Below are 14,003 nucleotides of genomic sequence, written 5' to 3' on the forward strand. Positions count from 1 at the left end.
CAATGAGAGGTTTATAAACGAAAACGTAGCCTCTCTTAGAAATTATGAGTAGTGATTTGTAGTAATTTAAAACACTGTCTTAGGTAAAGTAGTGTACGCAACTCGCGTAAATAGTATTAACGACACTCGTAGAAGTTTTTAAGGCACTCGACAAGGCTCGTGCCTTAAATTTTACACTCTTGTCTTTAACACTATCTTTACGCAATCGTTGCGTAAACTACTATAACAGTTTCTTAAACCTAATGTTTGATAACTCTAAGATTTTTAATAGTATATTTTGTTTAACTAAAAGTAAAAAATGGGATATGACCTGTTTACCACGTTTTGCATAATAACTTCTCCGTTAACTGATGAAATGGTGTTAGCACCGAATACAAATTTATAAAAGAATTTTATTCGTTGCGGTGCTGGGTAAAAATAATATTATTTATTTATTTTATACTGGCATTTTACGTTATTTTCCTGTATGCTCCAAGAGTTAAAAAGTATTCTCATATTATGTCCTGACTAAATATCAATTGGTATTTTGTAGAATTTTAAGTCTTAATAGTTTTGTGTCACCTGTATATACATTTATATAAATAAACTTACAGTCTTGTCTGTAAATTGCGTAGAATAATGCAGTTTTTGGTTATTTTTACGTTTTAAACCCTTAGAAAGCCGAAACGACTCTTATCTCAATAGGAATTTCTCTCTTCCTTGAAATACCCACTGTTACTTCTGGTGATGAAATTATTCCTGTTAGCTCAGGAATGAAACTCAGCACTCGCTTACAAAACCCAACTTTATTAATAACTCAAAACAACACAAAGAACACAAAGATAAATAGCCACCAAAAAGGCAGAGTAGACTGGAACTGTATAAATCATTTAGTTAGAAACTGAAACCCTAATTTGGAAAAGACTCTAAACCCCAATTTGGAAAACCCTTAACTGGACCCAAGGCCCTTGGCCTTGGGCTCCAGCTCCCCAGCAGGACCCTGTCCTCCGGTGCACCACACTCACCACTCCACACAAAACTACCCCCCTCATCAAGTGCACTGGCCTACTTAAAGCAACAGCCTTCCGTAGGTCAGCACAACATGTTACTGTTTAACAACACTCCCAGCCTACTCACACAACATTGCCAAACACTTCCTCCATCCATTACAGATTGTAAAATCTTATCTCAAGCCACTCGTAAGAGTAAATGGTCTTGAAACCGTTGGGAAAGCCTTACTGAAAGGAGTAAGTTTAAGTTTTAACACTAGCCTAATTCCCAGGAAGCTTCAGTTGACCTTATCATTCAGTCTCGATTCGGTATGGTTCATGGTCCAACTGGCATCTCCAGGGTCTTGCGTTTTATCGGCGGATAATGCATAAATATAGAAACTTGTAATTAGGCAGGTATTGTCTTCATTCAAGGCCTCATGACTCAACTCCTATATCGTTGAGACAAAGTGATTACATAGTTCAGGGACCCGGCTAGTTTAGTGGTTAGAGCAGGATCTCTGGGCTCGAATCCGGCTAATCACCAATAATTTTTGTAAATGATAATCGGACCCCACATAGAAATATAGGTACAAATATATAGAAAAGAAGAACCTATAAAGGTATCTTTTAGGCGAGTATTAGAAAACTCCAAAGTGTCAAAAGCTCCCAACTTTCAGCTAAGCCATCAAGCGATTGTTGTGAAAATCGATAAATAATATAGAAAATTTATCATATTTAACATGACCATGGGCCAATAATTACCTTATTTGTTCGATTGAAACCCGCTTAATGGTGTAAGAAAACCAAGTTTTTTCCTATATGAAAGTATGTTTCGCCATTGTCGCGAAAGTTAAAATGCTAAAAATACCCCCGTTGCAGCAAACCTGCGGACTAAGCAAATTCCAATTAGTCTGATTGGATTTTTACTTAAATAATATTTCCATAATCAATTCATATTTATTCCCCAACTCACTGCAGAACATTAACACCTAATGTACTCTAAACCCATACTTGGAGTATGGTCTGCATGCTTATCATTCGTGGCTTTATCAACGATGAGCGGATCGTTTAGTGCTACGGGAAAGGTAAAAAGTTTTTTGAGCAAATTTTAATAGAATATGATGAAATTAATACATTTTCTAAATTTGATTAACATATCTATAAACAAACTAACTGTAGGTGAATTTAATAAATAATTTCGCTGAAATTATCCGAATTTCCATTTCTTTGAAGTTCATTTTTGGTTATGGTAAATTTAAGTTATTCGAGGGATTATTGGGGAAGCCGTTTCACAATGTACAATCGCATCTCTTCCTCAGCGAGAAAGTAACTAAACATAACATGTAATACAAGCCTATCCAAAGCTGGAAATTCACACAAAATCCACACAGTGAAATATGTTGTACTCAAAATATGATACAGAAAATCCTTGTATAGTTTTTATTGTTATGTAATATTTGTTGTGATATATTAGTCAAAATAAGATTAATAAAATCCTTCAATAAACCTATTTTGTTTATTCTTCACATTGTGTTAGAACATTTGTCAATATATCTGTACTTTTTCAACTTATCACACTGAAAATGTGAAAAATAACATTACACATCTAAGTCAGACAAAAATTCAATTTACAAACGAAACAAAAGAGTTTCGGTGAAAGTAAAAAAAAAACTGCAACCACTACTTTTAACGACTCGCCTCACCTCGGGTGCTGCCTCGACCTTATATAGAGACACGACAGCTCCGGTCACGGTCTATCCCTTGTTTGCCACTGGGTCACGTATTTCGACCGCAAATACGATTGTGATTGGGCCATAATGTGGATCCAATATTTGTATATTAAGTGTCTCACTCGCCATTGCTGTATGGTTCTTCGTTATTGGTTTATTTGAATAATTTTCAGGTTCATCTTTTTACATCTTGTTATGCTAGATAAAATGTTCTCCATAGAGCCCTTGTCAAATTAGGTGTTAGCAATGAAAATTAATTAAGCAACTCGGTTAAACGGAGGTTTGCTAGACCGCTGGGTTGCTGTGACGTAATTTTCAATCAAACAATTTTTTCAGTTATAAAACGGCTTGAATCGATCAAGATGTATTGGAGTCCAAATATCTTGTAAATCGATAGAGTATTAACTATTTCTTTTTCGAGACCAAGTAGCTATTACCATTAACATTCTTTTTTTAACATAGGTCTCATGGTAAGACCTAGGCCCGGGACCGATTTACTTTTTCATGTTGATGCCCCCAGAGGCCAAAAACACTATTCGTTCAAATTTTTATACATGTACATATATATATATATATATATATATATATTTATATTATGTGTGCGTGTGTCCGTGAACTTGAGTAATCTTTGTCCGATTTTGATAAACTTTGGTTTGAAGGTGTAAGGCGGGATAAACTTGAATGAGTTCGCGAACCAGCATGATCGGACCATGGGAACGGGGTTTAACGCGGTGTTTTATGGGGGTAAAAATGGGGTTTTCTCATTTTTTACCATTAAAACACAAAATTTATAATTTTTTCTCCAGACCTTTTGAAACAGCTTAAAAAAATATTTAGTACATCAAAGTGTTTTGTATGGTTATTGGTTACGGAGAAAAATCAAAAAATTGCTCATTTAAAATTCCCATGTTATTCTTATGGAGAATATTGTAAAACATGTTGTCATTGGCTTGTATATGGATATATGTTGATCAAACTTGGGGGATTTATTTATTTTGTACTAAGCTATTAATATTTTAATAAAAAACACACTTTATTAGTTTCCCTGTAGCAGTAAACCTAGGTACTCGTTAAAGATAAATTGTAATTTAATAGATTAATTTAAAATCAATCCAGGCAAATAGAAAATCGCTTAGTCGGCAGGTTTGCTGCAGCGGGCGTATTTTGGTTCTTATAATTTCGTTTTCTGCTATTTATATATTTTTAATATTTACGGTCTGCAAATTTTCCCGATACCATTTCATGTCTCTTTTTTTAAATAGAAAAGGAAAATATTTGAAAAATTGCAAAATGTAATTGAATGATTTGTGTATAGACTTTATGAATCTATCTTTTTTAAATCATAGCCTTTTGGTTGCTAAGTTTTATTTCTAGCCCAAACAATGTTTTCTAATTTAATGGACATAAAAAATAAAGAGTTCTGAAGGTGTCTCAGATACAAACTCCTTCAGTTCAAGAGTAGATTATTAGATTATTATTCAGCTTATTAGAGTAGACCATTTCATTCTATTTTGATATATATATTTTTTTTCAAAATGATTTCATTAAGAAGACTCAGTGAACTGGTCGGATTAATGATATTATTTTAAAAGATGAATTAACTGCAATGTTCAAGCTGTGTATTATGACTGGCTAGTCCACAAAGTAGAACGATTGTAGTTTACTATACTATACTATACTGTCCGCATCAATTGAGCTGGAGAGTATGCGCGAGTGTCCCCCTCCCCCCTCCTTTTGCATCTCAGTTCTTAGCCATTACAAACCGTTGCCTGAAACGGTTAAAAATGAAACAAAACAGTTAGAATTCTAAAACTTCTGAAACACAGTTTTGACAGGGGTTTAATGACAATACTATAAACTTTTGTTTAAAAATGTGTTTGTAAACATAGAGAGTAAATATTTAAGTTTTAGCGGATTTCCCATGGGGAATAAGCCAATAAGCCATTACCGTAGGTCTCATGGTAAGACCTAGACTAGGAACCGATTTACTTTTTCGTTTTGAGGTCCCCAGAGGACAAGAACACCATCCGTTCAAATATATATATATATATATATATATATATATATATATATATATATATATATATAATATAGGGTAATGTTAACTTTTTAGGGATACCAGTAATGTAATTAATATTAATAGATATGAAAGAAATAATATATGTATATATATATGTATATATATATATATACATATATATATATATTATGCGGTATATTCAAAAAAGGTACTATGGCTTTTAATTTATGTGTATAAATATATTGTGTGTGTGTGTCCGTTGGAACGACAACTCGAGTAAAAATGATCGGATTTGATGATATCTAGTACAAACGTTTAACGGTTGGAACCAACGTTTATCAGAACGATTTCGCGAACCAGCGTGATTACGGAGTGTAGTTAAAGTTAGTTACGGAGAAAAGTAAAAAAAACTGTAGACTTAAAATTCCCAGGTTATTCATATTAGAATAAGTAAACTGTTATAGTTTGCTTGTTTATGCTGTTTATACAGCGTGATTGATATAAGTGTGCCACCTGTTTTATTCGAAAACTATAAGAGATATCAAAAAAAGTTAAATGGTAAGTGCCTTGGACTTTTTAATTTTAAAATTTTAGTCAATTGGAAAACATATTTTAGCCACAATTTTTTCAATATAGCCGCCAACTTTGATTTTTCTTATGAAACACCCTGTATTTTATGATGTATTCCAGTAGAAAACGCAATTTTAAGACCATTTTATTCTTGTTTTCTTTTTCGTTTCAAAGATAATAATGGTTAAAGTTGTGAAATTTCGAATAGTTTTCGAATAAAACAGCTGACATGCTTGCTTAGGTTTTTATCGAAACTCTTTCTCATACCGAAATAATATAATCAAACAATTACGGAAATATGCTTAGTCTGCAGGTTTGCTGCGGCGGCGGTATTGTATTACACTAGTCCAAATAGTTATGCGACCGTAGTCTGTTCTGACCTTCAACCACATTGACACCATTACGACAATTACGACGTAATTATTGGTAGTTTAAATAAGAGCTACAGTAACAGATGTTTAGTCTTATGAGAGTAAGGCAGTCTCTATCTATGAAGCATGTAGTCGGGTAAACACACTAATGGTGTCTTACGATATTTGTTTGGTCCAGGATTGATTTTTGCGTGTCTTATGTCCTTCAGGGAGTCAAGTAAAAAGTACCGCCAATAGATGAAACGTCGTTGTTAATTTTCTTTTCCAAATTATAGTTTCAATAGCGAAGGGTTTTTAAATAGATTTTGGGTTGACAAATACTTGAATGCAAACGTGGAAATATCAAGCCAGATTTTCACGCCCTAACAACTAAACCAAACCGACAACCACACAAGTTTCAAGAATATTTTTGAATGAAACCAAACACTACACTCAGTTCAACTAACACTAAAATCTAGCGTCAACAGTCAGCAGATTGACTTGTCTCGTTGTAGGTGCTTTGATCCGCAGAAATGTCAGTTTGCTTTTTGATGGTTTAAAAATGTGCTTTCCAGCCTAAGAATGTCCTGGCTGAGAACCGGCTGATCTTAGGCTGCAACAATACTGCCATCTCATTCATTCGACATTAATATCTTACGCTCTCCAGTGTGTCGGTGTCTTTAGGCTGCGGCGATCACGTTGCTCGCAGTATTAGGCGAGGGTCCAAGCCCTAGTATAACATGCTGTAAGGTGGGTCGTCCAGGACTGAGGCTGACCGTGACCTCCAGTCCTCTGCTGTGTCGAAGCGCCTGCAGATCCGGCGGCTTTGTGGAAAAGTTTTCCTGATTTCCTGATGGTAAATTCCTCAATCGTTGAGACTCCGGCTGATGCTCTGATGGTAGAGTTTCTCACGAACCATGGCTGTCGCGTAATCCGTCGCAGCGTCCGTTACTGGATGACTTCTACGCGCTTCCTGTTCGTTTTGCTGGCCAGTACCCACCAAGTCTCTGAAGCTTACATCATGCAGGAGCAGGAGCGTACTATTAATAGATGCTTGTACACTTTGGTGTTGTTTGAGAGCGGGCTTCTGGTGTTAAGCATAGTCCACATCAGTCCTAGGATCGCCTTCGCCTCGTTTACTTTCTTGTCAAGGTGTTGTTTGAAGCGTAGCCTCGAGTACAGCGTCACCCTTAAGTACTTGACGGTGTTTCTCCACGGGATCGGCTCTTCGTCAAACAGCTGGAGCACGTGGTATAATTTGACGTTTCCTGAAACAGATGGTATTGCTCATATCATCATTAAGTTTAATTCTCCACTTATCCTGCCAAGGGGATAGGCCGTCCATCTGGGACTGCATACCTCTGGCGTCTTGAGCTGGGCTCGCGCTTCGGCAAAGCAGAAGAGCGACATCGGCGTACAGTGACAGCCTAACACGTGGAACTGTAGGCATGTCATTCGTGTAGATTAGATAGAGTACTAGTCCTAGGACGCTACATTGGGAAACTCCTGCCTCACCAGTCTCACGAGCGAGAGTTAGCTCAGTGGTAGAGCATTCGCCTGCTGAAATGACATTGAATGACATGAGTACGTATATGCACGGCGGCAGTCATATTTTCCATACTATTCATTGTATATTCTCTATAAATAAAAGCTTTATTCTCCATTGTAGAGTATGAATGAATAAATGAATGAAAAAAGTGTTTTATTTTACAAATTACATAATAGTCTACCTCCATATGTACAACATATACAACAGTAACGTGAACATAAGATAAAATACATTGTAATTGTAAATATACATTGTAAATACCATTGTAGAGTAATCACAAATGTCAGTATCATAGATTACAAATAATTCTACCTATGTGACGTTAGATTATTTGTAAATGGTTTTAAAATTTAAATAGTTTGTGGAATGGAAACACTCCTCTTTAAGATCAACGCATTTTATGAACATTAACATGTAGAACGTATACTAAACTACATGGTCCATATTTCAATTTGTAAAATAACACATTAAACAACAACGTCATCACATAAGTTTAACACGGAGCTCTTAATGTCCCCCCTCTAAATGAGAGTTTTAAGAAGAAAATGTCACTGCCGTCGACTGACAATCAGCCCTTATTGTGAGAGGAAGGGCTTCAATAGCTTCTCTGCGGCTTTGGATTTTTTTACATTTGTGTTTTTATTATTGTTTATTATTGTTTTCTATTCATAGTCTGCCTTGATGCACTTGACCTTTAGTAGGCCTATTTGGTAATTACTATTATGAGGGTTGATTTTATGTTATGCAATATATACAGGGTCCTCAAAAAGTCTCGGAAGGGGAATTATCTAAAGCCATTGAAGATACTCAAAGCTTTACACATAGGCCTAAGTAATATATAAAAAAATATACTTAAAAGCAAATTCTAATTTTGTTCCATTACACTGGGGTCAGTTCACAAGGACTAATCCTTGTGAACTGACCCCAGTGTAATGGAACAAAATTAGAATTTGCTTTTAAGTATATTTTTTTATATTTTCCTACCTAAGTAGGAAATCTTTAGCGAGAGCAAAGGTAATACATCAAATTAACGGTCTCTACGAGGCGAATACATATGGATGGTGATGGTGAGGCGGCGGACGCACAATGCGCCGAGGGGGTGGGTGGGTGCCACCACGCCAGGTGTCCGTTTTCAAGGATAACCACTTGGCACTTTGCAGCAAGACAAAGTTACGTGATTTTATCGACTTGAGCAATAAGTATAGTGATGCGAAAGATTTTCCATAGATTTTCAAGGCTATGAAAATTATTTTTGACTTTTACTTACACACGTTTACACATACATACGCTCGCGTATAGAACAGCCTCAGTCCGGTGGGGTTTCGGCTCCCTGGACTGAAACATCACGAAACGTAACGTATGATTATCTACTTAAATCCAATAACCTGTTCTGGGGGGCTTTCGATCATAAAACTAACTTAGTATTAAATCCTTCACTAGCTGGTACAGTTAGAAGAATATGCTGGCAAATTAAGACAACAATATCAATTTGTGACTAGTTAGTTGTATAATTCTAACTTGATAATCAGAAAGTCGTTGGTTCAAACTAGACCACCACATACATACAAATCATATCGTTAGATGCTTTTTATTGTGCCATTTCACACACTTTTCTGGTTGGGAACATCTCTAACCACCAAAGAAATATTCCTCCCTCCCCCTCCCCAGAAAAACAGCTCGAGGGCGCTCTTCCGTAATGACTAGTAGTTTCAAACAAAAAATATTTCCAATGAAATTTTAGATGGGGTGAGATTTTATAGACCCACTAATGGGGATGACTCAAGGTTTATACAAATCAAATCTATCTAGGATTTTGATATCTCTTTTGATGAGGGCTAATTACCCTGCCACACTTGAGCACCGAATTTATACGAAACACGTTCAAAGTGATTTTACTGACTGAACTCAAAAACCCCCCTCGTTACAATTATTTTTTCACATTTTGCAGATCTAAGATGATCCCAGTGCTAGCCAAGCTGAATGCCCTGTACAAGTGGTACGTGCTGGGGATCCTGACCCTGGGCTACCTCATAGCGAAGTTGGGTCATTTCCTGATCGTATTTTTCACATTTTGCAGATCTAAGATGATCCCAGTGCTCGCCAAGCTGAATGCCCTGTACAAGTGGTACGTGCTGGGGATCCTGACCCTGGGCTACCTCACAGCGGAGTTGGGTCATTTCCTGATCGGCGTGACGAGCAAAGCGACTGCCATAGACGTGGGCTATGGAGACATCACTTGCCAGCTAAACCTGACCGAACCCCACTTCAACCTGACCCTCAACGATATGTGTAGCGCTGCACCGGACGAACAAAGGTAAATTGGCTTCAGTAGAAGTCACTCAATAGAAACATACTGAATAGTATAAGAAACAATACCTGATACACTGATGTATAGTAGATTTCATCTTTAGAACCTACGGGGCCTTTTCATGAGAAAACTGATTGAGGTTCAAAATTACATGTTTAGCCCGTGTGATGAGCAACATTTCCATCTTACTGCATAGCCTAATTTTTCCGAGGCTAACTAATGCATAAAATGAAAATGTATTTTTTACCAAATTACCTCTTATTTTAATATTGTAAGCTAACAGCTGTGTCGATTTGAGGAGTCGACTGATGTCGCTGATGCACACTCAAACAAAACTGAGTTTGTGAACTTAAGTTTACAATTTGTTTTGTGAACGCTTTTTACATTATTTCAGCATTTTCTTCGGGATACGGGATGGTTTTCGAATGTCCCAAGGGTTTCTTTCGGAAAACCTTAGATATGAAAACCATAGTAATGTAGCGAGATTCCTTTCCTTCCTACTGCAGATTACTCAGGATATCCGACAATTGTGATCAAATACCAACCATATTGTGAAACTGGAATAGTTTTTGATAACGTTTGACCTATCCAGGAGCAAGTTAGACCGTCTTTAGCTACACACTATAAAGAGATAGAAGAACTTAAAAGGTGATTATTACAGGTTACCAAACAAATTGTAAATAGTCACTGTAGGTGATTGGTGCTTGAGGTAACTGAAGTGAGGCAACATACCAGATACCTACGCCAAGGTTATATTGCCCAATCGCCTCGCCCATGATTCTACTTCACGTTTTATTCATAAATTAATTACCCATTCTAATGTTCGAGGTTATTTATAGAATCATGAGTGAACCTCGTAGCTAGTCCAGGAATCAAAAATCTCTAAAAATTCATCTATAACCAACATTTACAAAGAATAACAACAATAATTAAAACCAGAAGCTTGAGTAGGTTAATAATTAATTGTTATAACATCACCGATTTTAAAAATTACTTAAAGTCCTAATAATTATGAAAACAAAACGCAAAAATAAACTTAAAGGATACCTGAATGGGCTCCGAGAATAGTATCTCAGACCGTAGTAAAAAAACACTCCATTTATGATCATAGTCCGTAGCCTAAACTCCACAGTGATTAGGTAGAATTTATAAGAACTTTATTTCGATTGAAGCAGAAATAGCCAAAAAGACACAATAGGCGGTAATACTACAACCACCTAAAATTGCAGCCTCTCCGCCAGAACTGAAATATTTTCCTGCTACCCAACCTGACTACAATGGATTCCTAAGGTGGTCACTTTGGCAACTTTCAAGGAGAAACGCGATTAAAAAAATACAATATTTTTTACCTATTTCAATTAAATTTCCAAATTCGTCTTATCTCATTGCTTAGTCAAATTTCTTATATTTTAGTACTTTAGAGGACATACCAATTTAATTCAGTAATTTGCTATGCCTTTTTGCCATGTCGGAGGATTTTTGTCCATCTCTCTGTCTTCCACGACGTTTCTGGATCTGGAAATGTGTCCGGTTGGGATTTGATGTTTATGACTTACCTACCAACACCAACAATGAACTTCAAACAAAGAATAACCCCTACCACCCCTTACGTTACTAAATACACCAATCATTTCCCTTACGTATGATGGGTTAAAATATCATGAATTAAAGCGTATATAGGTAAATCGAATGTTCCAAAAGTCTAAAACCCCCTCACAAAAGTTAATTCAGAACAGATAGACTCTAGGATTACGTTTTCACTCTATTTACTGACTTTTGTTAGTTTTAACTGTCTTTTTTTGCTGTGGGGGTAAATTGTGAAGGAAAGTTTAGAAATCTCAAATGTAAACATGTTGGATTAAACCTCATTAGAAGGTTTCGAAGAACACATTGCCACAATCTTGTAAGAAGGGCCATATGGATATGGCAGCCCTTCAAAGTATGTTTGATTTTAGCGAATTTCCCTATAGGGAAGTAGCTATTACCGTAGGTGGCACGGTAAGACCTAGACCCGGGACCGATTTACTTTTTCATTTTGATGTCCCCAGAGGCCAAAAACACCATTCGTTCAAATTTTTATATATGTATATATATATATATATAGACATATATATATATATATATATATATATATATATATATATACGTCCGTGAACGCGATAACTTGAGTAATTTTTGTCCGATTTTGATGAAATTTGGTTTAAAGGTGTAAAGCGGGATAAACTTGAATGAGTTCGCGAACCAGCACGATCGGACCATGGGAACGGGGCTTTACGGGGGGTTTTATGGGGTAAAAATTGGTTTTTCTCACTTTTGACCCTCAAAACACAAAATTTCCCGATTTCTCTTTAGACCTTTTTAAAGAGCTTAAAAAAACAAATAATTTAGTACATAAAAGTATTTTTTTTCGATTATTAGTAACGGAGAAAATTAAAAAAATTGTAAATTTAAAATTCCCATGTTATTCTTATGGAGAATATTGTCAAATGTTGTAGTTTGCTTGTTTATGGATATATTTTGATCAAACTTAACAAATTTATTTATTTTGTACTAAGCTATCAATATTTTACTCAAAACACACTTTATTAGTTTCCCTGTAGCAGCAAACCTAGGTACTCGTTAAACCTAATGTTATTAAAATATATTTAACTGAAAATCAATTCAGACAAATGGAAATTCGCTTAGTCGGCAGGTTTGCTGCGGCGGGGGTATTAATATCTAAAATGTTATAAATATTAATTAGTTATGTACAGAACCTTTGTAGTCATTGCATCAGCAATAAATTCAAACAAACTTTGAAAGGCTGTAATTTTCAAACGAATAGTCATTTGCCGGTCGCGAATATCATGAATGAACAAAAATATTCAATTATAGTACAGTTATGTGTATCACTCTATGTTTATTCGTAAGTGGAATGATGTCAAAGTCTCAAAACAAATGCGTTACCGTGACGAAATAATTCATCATGTGTCTCCTCGTAGTTATGAAAAGTTCAAGTCCTAACCAACCGGTAAGCATGAATGTTGCAGTCTATCTATCAACACTTGATTATATTGGAGGGGTTAAACAAGTCCAGCGGTAGATGTTAAATAAATAGTTTCATCGCAAAACATTGTCCAACGCACTGAGTCAATCCCTATTAAGGCAAGAATGTTGAAGCAAATCTCGTAGGTTGTTGATGAAACACTAGCGTATTACCATTATAATGTCCCGGTTGCGGTTAGGCGAGTTGCAAGACATTCTAGTTCTGCGTTGACAACTCTCATGACAAGAGCACTGTGGCTGTGGCCCCTAGTAAAATCATCAAGCTTAAGGTTTCAGACAGCTCAGAGCTTCCAACAATCTATAATCAGTTAAATAGTTTCAAACACTAATGATAGCTAAACAGGAACAACACAAAATAATAAATACGCATAGAAACTATTAATAAATGTGCATACGTCTTTAAATATTTTACAGGAAATCAAATTACACGTACATCATTGCAAGTAACAATTTGAAATTTGTTACTCAACATTAATACACAAGTTAATACTTGTGACCCCTAATTAATTGATTAATTAATTACTAATTAATTGTGATACAAAATTAATATTTTGTATGTTAATTTGATTTGTTTGCAGTTCAAATCATGTTTTATCATCATCATCATCATCTTTATTGATTTCCCTCAAGGGGTAGGATACATAAAAAAATACATTTACAAAATACAATTCATGCAAAATAACCAAGGTTGGTAAATAAGTTTTACTAATAACTAGGCAAATAAATAATCATATAATTATTAACATGCAATAAATAATTCAATAAATATCTCATAAATAAATACTTTATAAACATAGAATACCAGTAGAAGAAAAATAAATTAATATTTACACTGATAGCTGAGCCAACATTCAAAATTAATTATATTCAAAAAACATTAAAAGAAAGATATCCGCATTGAATTTTTAAACCATACATTTAATGGGGTTTTGAGTCAAGAGGGGGGGAGGGCAGCTGTATGTTGCCTGCGGACCTTATTTTCCATTCATTCTCTAATATATCAAAAAATATTTTCAAATGTTCCGCAAACTCACGCAATGTCGACATATTATTTCCCATAAACATACTGTCCAATCCAGATTTGCCCATTCCATTGAACCTACATTCAATAAATGCATGCCATCCATTCTCTATTTCCCCACACAGTACGCATATTCTATTTCCTGTCTCATCTTTCCTGCACATCCACAGCCAGGTTCCTAATCTATATCTCGCTATCAGTGACCTCTGACTTGGTTTAAGTAAACAAACATACTCTGCTCCTGACCTTGGCACTCCAATCATCCTTATAACTTCAAAACTTTTCTTTGTCATCGCCTCAGTCCACAAATAAGAGTAACATGCATTCTTTAAAACATCTTTAATTTGTTTAATATTTTTAAAGCTAAGAGTATCACTTTGCCAGATCTCAATTAAATTAATATTTTCTAACAAGTGCTTTATTTCGCCTGACCATGAAC

At 35.5% G+C, this 14,003-nt stretch overlaps 1 protein-coding gene across 2 annotated transcripts in view; it reads left to right on the forward strand.

Moving 5' to 3' along the window:
- Positions 1-14,003, forward strand: part of LOC128997903 (uncharacterized) — a 70,594-nt gene that overhangs the window by 20,765 nt on the left and 35,826 nt on the right. For both annotated transcript variants that reach the window (XM_054423711.1, XM_054423710.1), the window contains exon 2: positions 9,268-9,504. In XM_054423711.1, coding sequence (XP_054279686.1) covers positions 9,275-9,504 — 230 coding nt within the window. In that variant the 5' untranslated portion in view covers positions 9,268-9,274. The remainder of the gene's footprint in view (positions 1-9,267; positions 9,505-14,003) is intronic.

This window comes from Macrosteles quadrilineatus, unplaced genomic scaffold (assembly GCF_028750875.1).
Source record: "Macrosteles quadrilineatus isolate MER2022 unplaced genomic scaffold, UCM_ALF_1.0 Scaffold_7__1_contigs__length_78375512, whole genome shotgun sequence".
In the NCBI taxonomy this organism is placed as follows: domain Eukaryota; kingdom Metazoa; phylum Arthropoda; class Insecta; order Hemiptera; family Cicadellidae; genus Macrosteles; species Macrosteles quadrilineatus.